General features: G+C 44.0%; 1 protein-coding gene across 1 annotated transcript in view; it reads left to right on the forward strand.

Moving 5' to 3' along the window:
* The window catches only part of APLF (aprataxin and PNKP like factor), a 67,232-nt gene that overhangs the window by 9,549 nt on the left and 40,365 nt on the right, over positions 1–17,318 (forward strand). The window contains exon 2 of the mRNA XM_054728000.1: positions 5,316–5,387. Coding sequence (XP_054583975.1) covers positions 5,316–5,387 — 72 coding nt within the window. The remainder of the gene's footprint in view (positions 1–5,315; positions 5,388–17,318) is intronic.

The following is a 17,318-nucleotide window of genomic DNA, read 5'->3' on the forward strand; positions in this document are numbered from 1 at the left end:
TCCTTTCTTCTACATTAGCAGGCATCTATATATATAAAAGGCTAAACGACTGACTGTATGTCCATCCAACTGACTGACCAACCGGTACATATGACGCACACTGGCAATTTAAAAATAATCATTGACTCGATACATGTAAAACTCTCACTGGCACCAATCTAAACAGAGTAGGAATATTCTTACCTGAACCCATTTTTGGACATGGTCAGTTATATGTTGCTTTCTCTCGAGTTCGAAGGGCGTGTGACAAAGTTAAAGTTGTAAATACTTCATCACAAGGGAAATTAGTCAAGCACTCTGTGTTTTTACTCATAATGTGGTATACAGGGAGATATTAGAAGAAGTTTAATCAATTTATCAGTCATTGTTTTTATCAATGTTTTTATATCATGTCTTTTTTGTTGTTATATCATGTTTATTGTTTATTTATTAATCAATTTATATATTATTTTCATATACATTTTACTAATTTTCTTTCATCTCTTGACTCTTCTATTATAGAGAAAGGGCAAATAGCAATATTAAAATATTTCTTCTAATTAATTTCCTTTCAATATGCATGAATTTGTGCACCAGGCCTCTAGCTGTTTTATAAAGAAAGGCTTTTCCTCCCAGCCCCTTTCTTGAGTTCAGTACGAATTCATGGATTATTTTTGTATTGTTTGTGTTATATTCCATTATAATCATTATTCATATTGATGCCCAAGTTATTTCCAATTTTGCTGGCCCTCTGAACTGATGGAAGTGAGATGTGTTTTCAGCATTTCCCACTCAAGGTGTGACTTCTCTTCTGGGAGTGATATTATCCGTGACTCACTGCCCTCTCTTCTCTTTTTCTTTTCCTCCCAGTTGCCACCTGTCGGTAGCAGGATAGGTCCTGAAGCTTGGTCTTCTGCATTTGATGTCTCTTTCCCCTCTTACATGTAAATTAAAGTTTGTGGTAGTCTCTGTCTCCTAGTACTTTAGATGTGTGATATAGTTGGTTTTATTTTATTTATTTATTGATCTTAGATTTGGGGGAGGTATGTGATATGATTAGGATTTTTAGGTGGCTACAGTTATTCTATATGAAACTGGAATTCATTGATTTTAACTATTTTTATGGCTAACATACAAAAATGTCTGACTCTCAAATGAAGTTTTCATTTAAACCCGATGATTCCTATAATCAATAAGCAAAATTGTGGTAAGCTTTTAGTACCTTTTGAAGGATATTATGTCATTTGTCCCTACTCTCAATAGCTTCTAGCCAGCGTATTCATTTTGAATCCTGGGGTTTCTTTGATTTTCTATAGCCTTTCTCTTTCCACTTGCAGACCAACATTAGTCATTTCTCCCATCCACACCCCATTGTCAATGCATTGCTTACTAAACCCTGTCCACTTTATTCTCTACTGTGAATAGAGAATTGAGAATTTAAATAACACATCTTGTTAGACTTGGGTATGACCCTTAGAATAAACAGGACCAAGTGAGAGCCTGAGGCCTCTTGGAGCTTTATTTAGAGCTTAAATTTTCTCAGAATGTCTACTTTCTGGTTAAGTAGCCATTCTGCTTTATTTCCAGTTTTGTTCATATATTCTGGTAAATAATCTAAAAAATGATGTTTTGCCTAATGATAATGAGGGCAGTACAGTGTTAAGAGCAAAGGTGTCTCTAGAATCAGATTCTGTGGGTTTAAATCTTGGTTCCACTGCTCATTGGCTACATAACTTTACGTAATTGCTTAATCTCTCTTTACCGCCATTTCTCACCTATAAAGATGAAGATAATAGTATCTTCTTCACAGATTTTGTGAAGATTAAAAAGGATAATACATGATACATGTAGTGTTCTTGGTCTTGATACATTATTGCTGTTACAGTTAATATATTAATAACAAGGTGTGGATATTCATTCTGCACAAGGAGCAGTGACCAACTGTTAAAGTAAGCAGGTCCTAAGACATTTAGGATAATTTATTTGTGACCTACCTTCCACCTACCACCCACCCTTCTCACCCCATCCTGAAATTAAAATAAACTTTAATGATAATTTATTAGACCTGTAAGCTTTCCATTGAGAAAACATAATATTTTTAAATCTTACTCATTTGTTAAAGGTATGGTTTAAAAGGGACAATTATAACTAAATGCCTGAGGGATGTTAATTTCAAAGTCTTTAAAGCACTTTTTTGGTTCTTTATAGAGATGCACATCTAGCAATGAAATTACATTGTGTGGAGTCATTTGACCACTAGAGGTCATATTATGCTTTTATATTATTTAAAAATCTTTCTTGCTGATGTGTCTGTCAGTGAAGCCTACTTCAGGCAGATTGGAAGAGTCTATTATTGCTTCCTGCAAAAATATAGCTTGGAAAAAAAGAAACCCAAGCTGGACAATTACACATCATTATATGTCATGGTTTTATGTTTGACAGTTTATTATTCTATTAGTGGCCCAATGCACGAAATTCGTGCACGGGGAGTGGGGGGTTTTCTCAGCCCAGCCTGCACCCTCTCGCAATCCAGGATCTTTTGGGAGATGTCCGACTGCCAGTTTAGGCCTGATCCCGTATGGATCTCTGTGGATTGGGCCTAAACTGGCAGTTGGACATCCCTCTCGCAATCCGGGACTGCTGGCTCCTAACTGCTCACCTGCCTGCCTGATTGCCCCTAACCACTCTGCCTGCCTGATTGTCCCTAACCACTCACCTGCCTGCCTGATCACCCTAACCACTCGCCTGCCTGCCTGATTGCCCCCAACCCTTCGCCTGCCTGCCTGATTGCTCCTAACCACTCTCCTGCCTGCCTCATTGCCCCTAACCACTCGCCTGCCTGCCTGATTGCCTCTAACTGCTCGATGGGGGTGGGGGTGGGATCTGGGGTGTGGGGCCATGGTCATTATGGTCATTCTGCCATTTCGGTTGCTAGGCTTTTATTATATAGGATAGGGTTGGTTAGCAAATTGACTTGTATTATTGAACTTAACAATGAGATCTTAGTATTCGAGTTAGAAATAGAAACTTCTTACTCTCAGCCACAGAATAATTTGCATTTATTGAAACTATGTCTGAATGATTACATGTAGGTATAGAATCACATGAATATTTTTCTCACATATTTTTATTAATAACAGTATGAATTTGGAGGACTACCTACTCAAAAATGACCTACAAAAGTTACTTAAATTCTCTGGGATTTCAATTTCCAAATATGTAAAATGTGAATAATAGCTATAACAGTATTGAGTACTGTTTATAGTGAATCTTAACACTTACGTGAAAGCTGTATGCAAGTGGTAAAGTGGGTTATTAGATAACTGCTGTTGATTTTGGCCCACTGAGGTGAATTATTGGAAAGATTATAGGAACCTCTGAATTTCTATCCTCTCTTTTCTGGTAGAATAGATTATTAGTTTATATTTACTTTTCTGAAATAACCATGGTGGCTAATAGTGGCTAATTTTAATAGGGCTGCCTTTAAGATACTTAGTTCAATGAAGGCCTAGGGATGGGGCAGGAGTGAGGAGGAGGGGGACAATGGGGGGAAAGGAGACATCTGTGATATTTTCAACAATAAAAAGGATACTTTATTTTAGAAAATATTCTAAATATTAACTTGCAGCTGTGTGGAAAATTTATGGATGTGGAATTCATTCTGCTGTGATGCTTGATGTTACTACTTTTTAGTTACAGTCTTAAGTGTGGAACTGCTCTCTGGCTTTAAAAAATGGGTACTGATTCCTGGTAGTTCCACATTTTGACAGGTTTTGCAGACCTAATGGATTTAATTGAACTTAGGCATTACTGTAGTCTGCTTTTATCTATAATTTTGGTTGTGATGTGGGTAAATGATAGATGCTAAGGTAACCATAAGATGGACCAAGTAATTATCCTAAGTTGATGCTTGAAATGTTGTCATATGAATCAGCCACAAATTACAAAGGTAATCTGAACTATTGTGTTTATAGCCATGCAGCCAGGGCTTGATTGGCAATTTTAGCACTTAAAGTGCAAACAGTTTTTATTTATTTATTTATTTATTTATTTATATTTATTTATTTTTAAAATATATTTTATTGATTTTTTACAGAGAGGAAGAGAGAGGGATAGAGAGTTAGAAACATCGATGAGAGAGAAACATCGATCAGCTGCCTCCTGCACACCCTCTCCTGGGGATGTGCCCGCAACCAAGGTACATGCCCTTGACCGGAATCGAACCTGGGACCCTTGAGTCCCCAGGCCAACGCTCTATCCACTGAGCCAAACCGGTTTTGGCGCAAACAGTTTTTAAACGTTTGTATGCAGAAATGATTATGAGCATAAGTAGAGTACTATTGGCTCAAATGCAGAAAGCAAATATATACATATATATTAGATGATAGTCTCTTCTTCACTGTAAACATTTGATTGTCACTACTCCCTCTCCTACCTTCCTGTTGTCTTAAGTAGTGCTGATGGCTCCAGAGCTCAAACGCAGGGTCTGCCTGACCCTAAAGCAGGTGTCCTCAAACTACGGCCCGTGGGCCACATGCGGGTGTTTTTGCCATTTGGTTTTTGTTTTGTTTTGTTTTTAAAAAAATACATTTTATTGATTTTTTACAGAGAGGAAGGGAGAGAGATAGAGAGCCAGAAACATCGATGAGAGAGAAACATCAATCAGCTGCCTCCTGCACACCTCCTACTGGGGATGTGCCCGCAACCAAGGTACATGCCCTTGACCGGAATCGAACCTGGGACCCTTGAGTCCGCAGGCCGACGCTCTATCCACTGAGCCAAACCGGCCAGGGCCACCATTTGTTTTTTTTACTTCAAAATAAGATATGTGCAGTGTGCATAGGAATTTGTTCATAGTTTTTTTTAAACTATAGTCCGGCCCTCCAACGGTCTGAGGGACAGTGAACTGGCCCCCTGTTTAAAAAGTTTGAGGAGCCCTGCCCTAAAGCCTGTAGTCCTACCTTTTACACTTACTAGACTGCTGCTTCTAAAAGCTGTTGGTCATCATAACCTACACTATATTTACTGTATTTGAAATGTTTTCTAATAAAAACATATTATATATATTTTTTCTAATTTTATGAATATTATTGATAAGAATCCCCACTAAATGTCTGCCTTGAATGGAAACCATCATGTGGGTCTTGGGATCTGTTAGATTGCAAGCTTGAGTCTCTGCTCAGCCATTTATTCTTCTCTGAATTTGGGCAGGTCTCTTAATCTTGGAGTTGTTTTGTTTTTTTGTTCAATGAGGACAATCATGGTTTGTTGTTGTTGTTACTGTTGTTTTTTGGGGAGGTGGCTGTATTTGAAATTTTTATTTTTTTCCACTGTAGATAACAGACAAGAGAGTGTCCAGAAGACACGCGATTCTTGAGGTGGTGGGTGGTCAGCTTCGAATCAAACCGGTAAATATGTTAATGATACATTTTAATGTTTTGTCTCTCACTTTTTTTCCAGCTTCAGATCAAAGGGGCTTATTTTTTAAGTTATGGAAATAGGAAATTAATGTCAAAACATATCCTTTTTATTGCTAGGAGATAATTGGGAGATAAAGATCAAACTATTTACCTTCTTTCCTATAGGACAGTGTTACATTTACACAGAATTTTAATGAAAGATGACTACCAGTTCACGTGTACATGATTATTTTGTTCACGATGGGGTATTACAAATAAGATCCTATAAAAAGCTCATAACTAAGGGAGTGGGGTAGTGACCAAAGTCACTTTAAGTGTTATAGAGTTATATTTTAATAGATTTCTATACCTCTGTGTGTAGAGTTGAATATTTCTAAAATTTAGACCTTATTCAACTGTAGGATTTTAAAAATAATTGTAATTTGAAAGTTCCTTTTAAGGGCTAGAATTTTAATTACTTGCTTTTAGTTTAAGCACTGATATGTTGTAGGGAAAGCAGGTTCTGAGAATATACTATGTAATCATTCCTTTTCATTTGCAGAATCTATTGTATAGGAGAATAAAATATGTGTATGAGGGTCCATTCCTTTTCATTTGCAGAATCTATTGTATAGGAGAATAAAATATGTGTATGAGGGTCCATTTATTTTAGACTCAATGCTGGGGTGTTAAAATTATTAATATGGAATGAATTTCATTAATTTATAACATTTAAAAACCTACATGTATGTTCATCTTAATATGTATAACTTCCTGTTGTTTTATTAGTTCTTTCTTTTATACAGATAGTACTTTTATTATCCTATGCTGAACTATTCCCAAATTTGAGAAGTACCGTATTTTCCGGCGTATAAGACAACTGGGTGTATAAGATTTTCCTGGGTTAAAAAGTCGTCTTATTCGCCGGAAAATACGGTAGTCCAATATATCTAATCCATTATTTCTAATCCCATCAATAGTCCAATATACCATATTTTCCGGTGTATAAAACGACTTTTTAACCCAGGAAAATCTTATACGCCCAGTTGTCTTATACGCCGGAAAGTACGGTATCCTTTTAATTCTAGTATTGGGAAAATTTTTGAATACCGATGAATTCACATCACCTCAACCTTAAATAAATACTTTTTTTTTTTTTTTTTTTAAATTTCTTTATTGATTAAGGTGTCACATATTTGTCCTCATCCCCCCATTCCCATCCCACCCCTCTCCCCACGCATGCCCCAATCCCCTGTTGAACTTAACCGTTGGATAGGCTTATATGCATGCATACAGGTCCTTTGGTTGAACTCTCCCCCTCCCCCCACCCTCCCCCTACCCTCCCCTATCCTCCCTCTGAGGCCCGATAGTCCGATCGATGCCTCCTTGCTTCTGGTTCTGTTCTTGTTCCTCAGTCTATGTTGTTCATCATTTCCCCTAGATGAGCGAGATCATATGTCACTAGATATATACTAATAAGAACTGAATGTGAGACGAGCAATAATAGTTATGCTGACAGGCAAATGAATCAATCTGTAGCGAGCTTCCCCCTGGACCAACAGTTCTTTTGAGACCCAATTTCAATGTCCAGTAGTTCCTTATGTGTACATGTCAGCACTGACCCCTCAGCTCTGGATGGTGGACAAATGGTGGTAATGGAGGTCCGACTCCCTCTGGTTTGGTCTCGGCCGAACCCAGGGGCACGGCGTCACCCGGACTAAGGGGCACGTGGCCTCACCCATACCCAAGGGGCGCGTGGTCTCACCCGGGCCTGGGACCCAGCCTCACCCGGATGGATCCAGGGGCGCACGGCCTCACCCGGACCCAGGATCTGGCTTCACCCGTACCCAGGGACGCATGGCCTCTCCCAGACCCAGGGGCACGTGGCCTCACCCGGGCTTAGTTGCACAAGGCCTCACCTGGTTCCAGGGACACATGGTCTCTCCCGGACCCAGGGACGCTTGGCCTCTCCCAGACCCAGGGCCACTTGGGCTCACCCGGGCCTAGGTGCACGAGGCCTCATCCGGATCCAGGGACGCATGGTCTCACCCGGACCCAGGGACGCTTAGCCTCTCCCAGACCCAGGGGCACGTGGCCTCACCCGGGCCTAGGTGCACGAGGCCTCATCCAGATCCAGGGACACATGGTCGCACCCGGACCCAGGGACGCTTGGCCTCTCCCAGACCCAGGGCCACTTGGGCTCACCCGGGCCTAGGTGTACGAGGCCTCACCCGGATCCAGGGACACATGGTCTCACCCGGACCCAGGGACGCTTGGCCTCTCCCAGACCCAGGGCCACTTGGGCTCACCCGGGCCTAGGTGCACGAGGCCTCATCCGGATCCAGGGACGCATGGTCTCACCCGGACCCAGGGACGCTTGGCCTCTCCCAGACCCAGGGGCACGTGGCCTCACCCGGGCCTAGGTGCACGAGGCCTCACCCGGATCCAGGGACACATGGTCTCACCCGGACCCAGGGATGCTTGGCCTCTCCCAGACCCAGGGCCACTTGGGCTCACCCGGGCCTAGGTGCACGAGGCCTCACCCGGATCCAGGGACACATGGTCTCACCCGGACCCAGGGACGCTTGGCCTCTCCCAGACCCAGGGCCACTTGGGCTCACCCGGGCCTAGGTGCACGAGGCCTCACCCGGATCCTGGGACACATGGTCTCACCCGGACCCAGGGACGCTTGGCCTCTCCCAGACCCAGGGCCACTTGGGCTCACCCGGGCCTAGGTGCACGAGGCCTCACCCGGATCCAGGGACACATGGTCTCACCCGGATCCAGGGACGCTTGGCCTCTCCCAGACCCAGGGCCACTTGGGCTCACCCGGGCCTAGGTGCACGAGGCCTCACCCGGATCCAGGGACACATGGTCTCGCCCGGACCCAGGGACGCTTGGCCTCTCCCAGACCCAGGGGCACGTGGCCTCACCCGGGCCTAGGTGCACGAGGCCTCACCCGGATCCAGGGACACATGGTCTCACCCGGACCCAGGGACGCTTGGCCTCTCCCAGACCCAGGGCCACTTGGGGCCTAGGTGCACGAGGCCTCACCCGGATCCGGGGACACATGGTCTCACCCGGACCCAGGGACGCTTGGCCTCTCCCAGACCCAGGGGCACGTGGCCTCACCCGGGCCTAGGTGCACGAGGCCTCATCCGGCTCCAGGGACACATGGTCGCACCCGGACCCAGGGACGCTTGGCCTCTCCCAGACCCAGGGCCACTTGGGCTCACCCGGGTCTAGGTGCACGCGTCCTCACCCGGATCCAGGGACACATGGTCTCACCCGGACCCAGGGACGCTTGGCCTCTCAGACCCCGGGGCACGTGACCTCACCCATGCCTAGGTGCACGAGGTCTCACCCGGATCCAGGGACACACGGTCTCACCCGGACCCAGGGACGCCTGGCCTCCCCCAGACCCAGGGGCACGTGGCCTCACCCGGGCCTAGGCGCACGAGGCCTCACCCGGATCCAGGGACACATGGTCTCACCCGGACCCAGTGACGCCTGGCCTCCCCCAGACCCAGGGGCACGTGGCCTCACCCGGGCCTAGGCGCACGAGGCCTCACCCGGATCCAGGGACACACGGTCTCACCCGGACCCAGGGACGCCTGGCCTCCCCCAGACCCAGGGGCACGCGGCCCCACCCGGGCCTAGGTGCACGAGGCCCCACCCGGATCCAGGGACACATGGTCTCGCCCGGACCTAGGGGTGCGTGGCCTCTCTCAGACCCAGGGGCACGTGGCCTCACCTGGACCTAGGTGCACGAAGCCACCCGGACCCAGGGGCGCGTTACCTCTCTCAGACCCCTGGTCGCGTGGTCTCACCCGGATCCAGGGGCTCACGGCCTCACCCGTACTCGGGACCCAGCCTTACCCGGATCCAGGGGCCCACGGCCTCACCCGGACCCAGGGTTCAGATTCGCCCGGACCCAGGGGCACATGGCCTCACCCGAACCCGGAATCCAGCTTCACCTGGACCCAGGGGCGCGTGGCCTCACCCAAACCCAGGGGCGTGAGGCCTCACCTAGACCCAGAGGCGTGTGACCACATCTGAGCCCAGAGGCTCGCAGGCTCGCCTGGACTCGGGTCTCAGCGGGGTTTCGTCTTCTTGATCCCAATTCCTGTTGGTCAATTCCCTCTCAGCAATTCCTTCGGTCATTTTCTCAGAGCTCCAGGGCGGCTGCCGCAGAACTCGTTGGGCGGCGGGCTCGGCAAGGCTCTGGTGTGCCCGGTGCCCGGCGGTGGGCTGGTCCGGTGTCGCTGCGTCAGCCCTTGGGTCTGCAACGGTGGCCAGTCGCTGAGCGTGCGCACCTGGCCACTTCGGGGCATTGAGATTCTTGAAGGACTCGGAGGTCAGCAAGCACGGAGTCTCCCTCCCCATGTCTCCCAGGGGCTCGTCTGTCCGTGCTCGGCAGCGAGTGGAGCCGTCCCCTCAGCCGGAGACCGCCGGGGGAACTGCGCCGAGCACTTTCCAGGCCACCATTGTGTCGCCTGAGCCATAGTTCTTAAAGTGTGGACTTTGGGTCACCGGCATCAGCATCATCCTGCGTACCCCTCTCTTTTATTCTAGTTGTAGAGCATCTGCTCAGCCAGCCCCCCGGTCTTTCTGGCTGGTGTCTGCTCTGCTCTCCCGTCGTAGTCTCAATATTGTTGTGGTAGGCATCGATCAGGCTGCCGCCCTATGTCTCCATCTTGGTCCTCCTTTGTACAGTTAAGTCTTGATTGTTGTTGGTGTCACTGGGAGGGATTGTCCTCCAGGCCAATTGGCCGTGAGGACCCTCTTTGTCTATATAGGAAGAGTTGCTGTGCAGGAGACATGTTTGTGGGCCGGGTCTTGATGCAGCAATGCCTTGGCGCTCACTGAGTCTGCCTCTAGAATGCCTCCCTTATGCAAGTGATTGAAATCTGGTGTCATCTCCCACCAACCACTAGATGCCCTCGTTTCTGGGTCTCCAATGTAGTGTGGGTCAGCCACTACCTGAGGCACTCAGCAGGAAAAAGCTTCTGCTCAGCTTGGCTGGGGCGGAGCTACAGGGTGGAGCCTACAACCTTGGCTTCCTGTCAGCCCCGCCCTATGAGGCTCCTGTGTCTGTGTCCCTCTGTATTCCTTGCAAACACCTCTGAGAGAAACGCGCCCTGGAGTTTCGCCCACTGCCAAACAGTCCAGTCCCTCCCCTAATGAATCTGGACTCCCAGATTCTCGCCTGGAACTGGGTTTCAGTGTAGTTGGAACTGGGTCTCAGCGCAGTCTGGCGTCCCTGTCTCCTTCCCAGCAGGGCCACCCAGTGGCGCAGGCAAAAGTCCGTCCTCTGCGCACCTTCCAGTGCGCGCGTCTGGAGCCGCCGCTTCTCTGTGCCTCCGCCACCACAGCCCAAATTCATTCCCCCAGCGTGCGCCTGGCTTCCCAGGGTTTCGCCCGGAACTGGGGTTCAGTGCAGTCGGAACTGGGGTTCAGCACGGTCCTGAGCTTATGTCTCCTTCCCGCTAGGGCAGTTCAGTGGCGCAGGCAACAGTCCGTCCTTTGCGCCCCTTCCCGTGCGCGCCTCTGGAGCTCTGCCTTCCCCCGCTCCTCTGTGCCTGCGCCCCACAGCCCAGATTCATTCCCCCAGCCTGCGCCTGGCTTCCCAGGGTTTCGCCCGGAACTGGCGCTCAGTGCAGTCGGAGCCGGCGCTTAGCACACTCCGGAGCCTTTATCTCCTTCCTGCCAGTGAACGCCGGCCAGGCCGTCAGCCGCCCCTTCCTCTCCGGCTCCATCCTCCCCGCAGGCGCGCGTGCTCGTGTCTCCGCCAGTTTCTCCATACCTCAGGCTTTTACGGCTCCCCCGATTGTCCCCGTGGCCTTCTCCTTCCCCCCAGCTGTGGGCATTTCAGTCCGCCAGCTCTCCTGTGGTTCTGGACGATGTCCGTTCTGACCTCTAGTTGTGCCTTTGAAATTGTTGTGCCCGGCTGCAGGTTAGGTGTTTCACCTATGCCGCCATCTTGGTTTCTCTTAAATAAATACTTTTAAAGAAAGTTTGTATCTCATTCTACATTGTCTTAGTGTCTTGAAAAGTGCTAATATCTGTAGTCAGCATTCTTGGGGGGGTTGGGGCCTTTATTTACCATCAGTTATTTGTCTTTGAGCCCAACGATCTTTTTCTTCATAGTGAGACTTACTAGACCATAAGCTTGTTGAATATAGGAACACTGACTAATCTTCCTATCTCTAGTATCTCGCATAATGCCTAATGCATAATACGTAATTAATATTTATTCAGTTCATGAGTAAATGCTGCAGTGAGAACTATATGTGGCATATCTAGGAGTGGGGATATCATGGATTTTTATAAAAGTACTAGAGGCCCAGTGTATGAGATTCATGCACTCGGGGGTGTGGGGGGGGGAGGGTTCCTCAGCCCAGCCTGCGCCCTCTCGCAGTCCAGGACCCCTGGGGGGACATCCCCAGAAGGGTCCTTAGTGCTGCTGCAGAGGCAGAAGAAGCTGCCACCACCGCCTCACTTGCCAGCCGTGACCCTGGCTTCTGGCTGAGCGGTGCTCCCCTGTGGGAGCATACTGACCACTAGGGGGCAGCTCCTGCATTGAGCATCTGCCCTTTCATGGTCAGTGCGCATCATATCGACCGGTCGTTCCGCCATTCGGTTGATTTGCATATTAGCCTTTTATTATATAGGACTAGAGGCCCGGCACACAAAATTCGTGCCCAGGTAGGGTCCCTAGGCCTGGCCTGCGATCAGGGCTGATCTTCCCTGGCTGCTGGCAGCCAGCCCTGCCCCCCGCTGCCACTGGTCGCCCTCTGTGTGTGGGGTGACCGGTGGGGTGATCAGGGCCCCGGTGCTGCCTGCATCCGCTGCCACCCATCCCCGGTTCCCCGTTCCCCACCAGGCGATCGGAGCCTGCTGGCTGGGGGAAGGGACCGAGAGGTTGGCTGGCAGCTCCTGCATTGGTGGTCACTGTGCGTTATAGTGAATGGTCATTCTGCCGTTCAGTCAATTTGCATATTAGCCTTTTCTTATATACGATAGTTTCAATAAAATACCTATTCCCTTGAAATAGATTTATTTATTTATTCATCTACTTATTGTAGCTGCACCTACAAGGTGCAATTTAGAGAAATATACAGAAATTCTAAAACTGACCGTTTTTTGTTCTTTTTAAAAACTGACTTGGTTAATAGAAGTTTTAAAGATTTTGAAAGTAATGAGAATGAGGTGAACAAGTGATTTCTAGTTCATTCATTTTAATGTGCACTACATATTTTTTATTTGATATGCTAAAGCAATTTAAATATACAAGTGTAATAAAGAGTTAAGAGATAAATTTTAGCTTAAAACATTATAAAATTATGTAAATGAATATAACAAATGCTTTATTATGAAGATCCCTTCTGAATACTGTATGCTTCAAATTATGTTTAAGTGATTAAATATATTTTCTGCTCTCCTTCAATTTAGAAAGCTAACCTAATAAAAAGTAGCTTTGACTATGATAGATAAATACAATTAAGCAATTACTAATTTGTACTTTTAAATTTGTCTTTTTTCTCTCTAATATTTTCCTTTAAAAGTCTCTACTGTTAGTAGTTCTTGGAAGTAGTGCATGAGGAGATAATGTTAGCTCATGAGAGAATAGTGATTTTTTTTCCAAATTTAAGCTAGTCTGATATCAGCAGGGAGTAAATACATTATAAAGGCCAAATGATAATATTCTCTATAAATGACTTTATCACCAATGGTTTGTTATATCCTCAGGGTGAACTCATGGCTGTCAATGCTTTTATTTCATTTTAATAGAATCTTACTTTTTTTGGTTCTTGGTGATTGAGAGAGGTTACATAGCTATGTAAAAATTGTAAGATGTATTTTTGTCTTCATTTGGTTATTGATCCTCAAAATATACATCTTTGGGTGATTGTGTTTTTTCTATTGCACAATAAAATTCTTGAATTGTGATGGTTTTTCTTCCCATAAAATTATGAGTGTACTTGTAAAATAGCTATACAATACTGCAATAGCTTTTCCACAACTTTTGAAAAAGAGAGAGAATGCTTTCTAAATAAAAAAAAATAACAACATTGAAAATGAGAGGAACCTCTTTTTTTGGGTACAAATCAATCTTTCTTTAATATTTGATGATAACTCCAAGAGTAAGCTATAGAAAATTGACTACATTTTAGTTCCATTTATTCAGGGATAATGTATCCTTTGCACCACTTCTACAATAATAGCATCTATTTAGGTTCACCTTTATAATCCCAGGGATATGTTAAAAGGCACACAACAATGATATGATTGTGATATGGGCAGTTCATATCTTTCATTCACTGTGGGCTTGGGTTTGCCTGCCCTTGTCTGCTTGAGGAATCAAAATTAAACTAACCTACCTGAAGGAATTTGAGAGACTTCCATCTTTTTTAGTCTTGGAAGAGTTTGAATATTCAAAAAATTCTTTAAAACTTGGGTCTGGTTTTCGGAGGGATTTGAAAGGTTTTTAATTATTAATTGTATTTTAAAAATATAGGTCAAATTCAATCATCTTTTCTTTTGAAAAATATATATTTTATTGATTTTTTTACAGAGAGGAAGGGAGAGGGATAGAGAGTTAGAAACATTGACAGGAAAGAAACATTGATCAGCTGCCTCCTGCACACTCCCCACTGGGCATATTCCCGCAACCAAGGTACATGCCCTTGACCAGAAATCGAACCTGGGACCCTTGAGTCTGCAGGCCGACACTCTATCCACTGAGCCAAACCGGTTAGGGCCATCTTTTATTTTTATAGTAACTTTTTAAACAAGCCACCCCCATACAGGCATAAACATACATTTTTTAAAAATATGGTTTATATTCTTAAAGATAATTGTCAATTTTGGCGTAAATCTATTGGCATAAAATATTTATAGTATTTTACTGTATTATTGCTCTCAAGTTTTCCTTTATATGTAGTTATGTCATTGCTTTTCTCCAAATTTTTTTGTATGTACATGTGTATGTCTTCTCTCTTTGTGTTTATTAATACTGTTAGATTTTTAAAAAACTATCTTTTGAACTTCATGTGTGGCTTTTTAGTTGGAGTGTATTTAGTTTGACATTGATTTTAAAAACGTATTCAATGAATTGTATTGATTTAGGTATAAGTTATAGGATCAAACATTAGAGTTCTTGGAATATCATTTTTTGCTCTTAGTTCTGGGATTCCCTGTATGAATAGTTTTAGGAAGAGAAAAAGGACCACACACGTTGGTCTGCTTTCTTATGGCTGAATTTGCTAAGTGCTTGATATTTAACCTCCTAAAATTTAAATAAGTGCTTTCACGTAAGGAAAAAAATACTCAAACTGAATGTTTTCTTGACTTTGGGTTTGTGATGTATTTTTTTTTATTTTTATTTTTTTTTAATTTCTTTATTGATTAAGGTGTCACATATTTGTCCTCATCCCCCCATTCCCATCCCACACCCCTCCCCACAGATGCCCCAACCCCCTGTTGAACTTAACCATTTGATAGACTCATATGCATGCACACAAGTCCTTTGGTTGATCTCTCCCCCCTCCCCCCACCCTCCCCTATCCTCCCTCTGAGGCCCGATAGTCCGATCGATGTCTCCTTGTTTCTGGTTCTGTTCTTGTTCATCAGTCTATGTTGTTCATCATTTCCTGTGATGTATTTTTAAAAAAATTTATCTTTATTGTTGAAAGTATTACAGATGTCTCCCCATTTCCCCCCTTTGATCCTTATATCCCTCACTCAGCCCCGAGCCAAATGTAATTAATTTCCTTTTAAAAGTATTTTACGTTTTCTACTCTTAGAATTTTACGCCTTGTATTTAACATCTTAGCCTTTGTAAACTTAAGACTATACCATTATCTAATGTTTAGAGATTCAACTGAATTTCTAAAATATTCATGAATAAGAACATAATCGTATCTTATAAGAGGCAAACCTCACTGAATGAATGTTCAGTGTTCTAGAAGAAGCTAATGTACATTCCTGCTTTGACTCTTGTCCCTTCTGCTACCCAACATTCCTGACTCTGATGACCATGGCATACTCAAGGAAGGGGAGGCTTCCCTTAAAAGGAGTGATTTTCAAGGAGTAATAGGGAGTGATTCCAAGCCCAGCAGTGTGCACAAGCTCAGAACCTGGTGGCTTGTCATGCCTTGTTGCACTCAAAATCTCTGGCCAGAGAGCCACTTTGGGACGTAAATTAGGGGTGACTGCTAGCATAATGAAAGGTTTCTAAACATTAAGTTTAAATTAGAACTTGATTTACAAAATGAAACATTCACAACTCTTTTTAGGAATATGGCGCATCACTGCATTTTCATTCTTATATAGTCTTGTGCATGTTTTTCAAAATGACCCTGACCAATAAAATAATTGCCTACCTAATTTGTATAGCCTCTGTTTTAAATTGTTACCTCTATTCCTAATCTCCAAATTTTATTTTACTGCTTGCTTTTAACACACATTTAAAGAAAATACAAATGTTTTCAATTGCAGGTTCACCTGGAGGTCTGATGGCCAAATCCTCATGAAATTAAATTGCCAGGACTAGGTAGATTATATTCATTCTAAATTTCAACATTATCTTTTTTTTTCCTTAAATAAAATTTGGGCATATAGGTAACAACGCTTAGTATTTTCCAATAACACAGTTTTTGTTGCATTGCTTCCTGTTCTATATTAGTATCTCCCCCAACCCCAAGCTTGGTTAAACATACTGTTTGGACAGTTCAGCTCTTTTTCTTTACAAGTTGAGCTAAATAATTTCTAGGTTTCTTTCCCCAAATTCCATGGTTCTGTTGTTAGTTTAAAAGTATAATGTTATGATAATTGATGAAGTTACGTAAAGTGAGAAAGTTACTTGGGGGGGTTTTGAAAGCCAGTAAGCTTATATGCCTAACTGCTTGCTATTGGGGGCTTTTTAGAAGATGAAAGTGATTATTGTTTAAAAATTTATCTTATAGAGAATGGAATTGAAATGATTTTAGTGGTGAATCTATTTAAGTGACTCAACAGGTAGCGTTTTTAGTAAACACATTAGATTTTAAGCCTCATTTCTTATAGTAAACTCTTTGGAACCATTCCTGATATTATTCTCTAATGACTGGTAGTTGAAATATTGATTCTTCCTGCTATTAGAGACTTCTGTGGTAGGTACAGTTATATGCAGCCATGGACCTGACAGTCTAGTGGTGATTTATCAGATGATTATAGGTAATCTTTGAACTTATAGGGACTGATCAAACAATTCATGCAGAGAGGTATGATGGGATAAGACATTTCAGGCTGTAGTAAATCAAAGAGCATTTTGAGTAGATATCCATGATTGGATCAAAGATTCTGTGTGTGAATATTTGGGTGTATGAAGGTGGGAGATGAGTTTGAAAACCACTGAGGTTTATGAAGAGCCTTCACTGCTGTGCTGTGTTTGTATTGGGGAATCATCAGAGGCTTTCACAGAGAAATGTAAAAGAATAACTTGGAATGTAGTGAGGTGAATGAAGACAGGAGACGATGTGATGTTAGCTCAAGCTAGAAATGCGAGCAGTGGGTGTGAACTTGCACTAGGGAGTGACTGTGCAAATGGCAACGAGAAATAGATTCAAGAGATAGTTCAGAGGTAAATGATCTAGGATTTGACATTTGGATGGAGTGGGAGAACATTGTAATATGTAAGTGTGGATATTTTGGTGTGTTTTAATATATAACAGAAATTAAAATCAGAATATATCACATTTACCCCTGAAAGACCCTATTTATATTCTGGAGAAATAGGCTTTTTAAAAAATAAAAGCAACTGAAAAATAAGTTATAATGCAAGTGGCTTACCAAAGTTAATGATATTATTTGCTTCATGTTTTATCACAACATTCTAGACTTGTTTATATTTTACTTAGTTTATACAGGCTTAACATTTTTAAAAAATTAAAGTGA

This window comes from Eptesicus fuscus, chromosome 16 (assembly GCF_027574615.1).
Source record: "Eptesicus fuscus isolate TK198812 chromosome 16, DD_ASM_mEF_20220401, whole genome shotgun sequence".
Taxonomy (NCBI): Eukaryota; Metazoa; Chordata; class Mammalia; order Chiroptera; family Vespertilionidae; genus Eptesicus; species Eptesicus fuscus.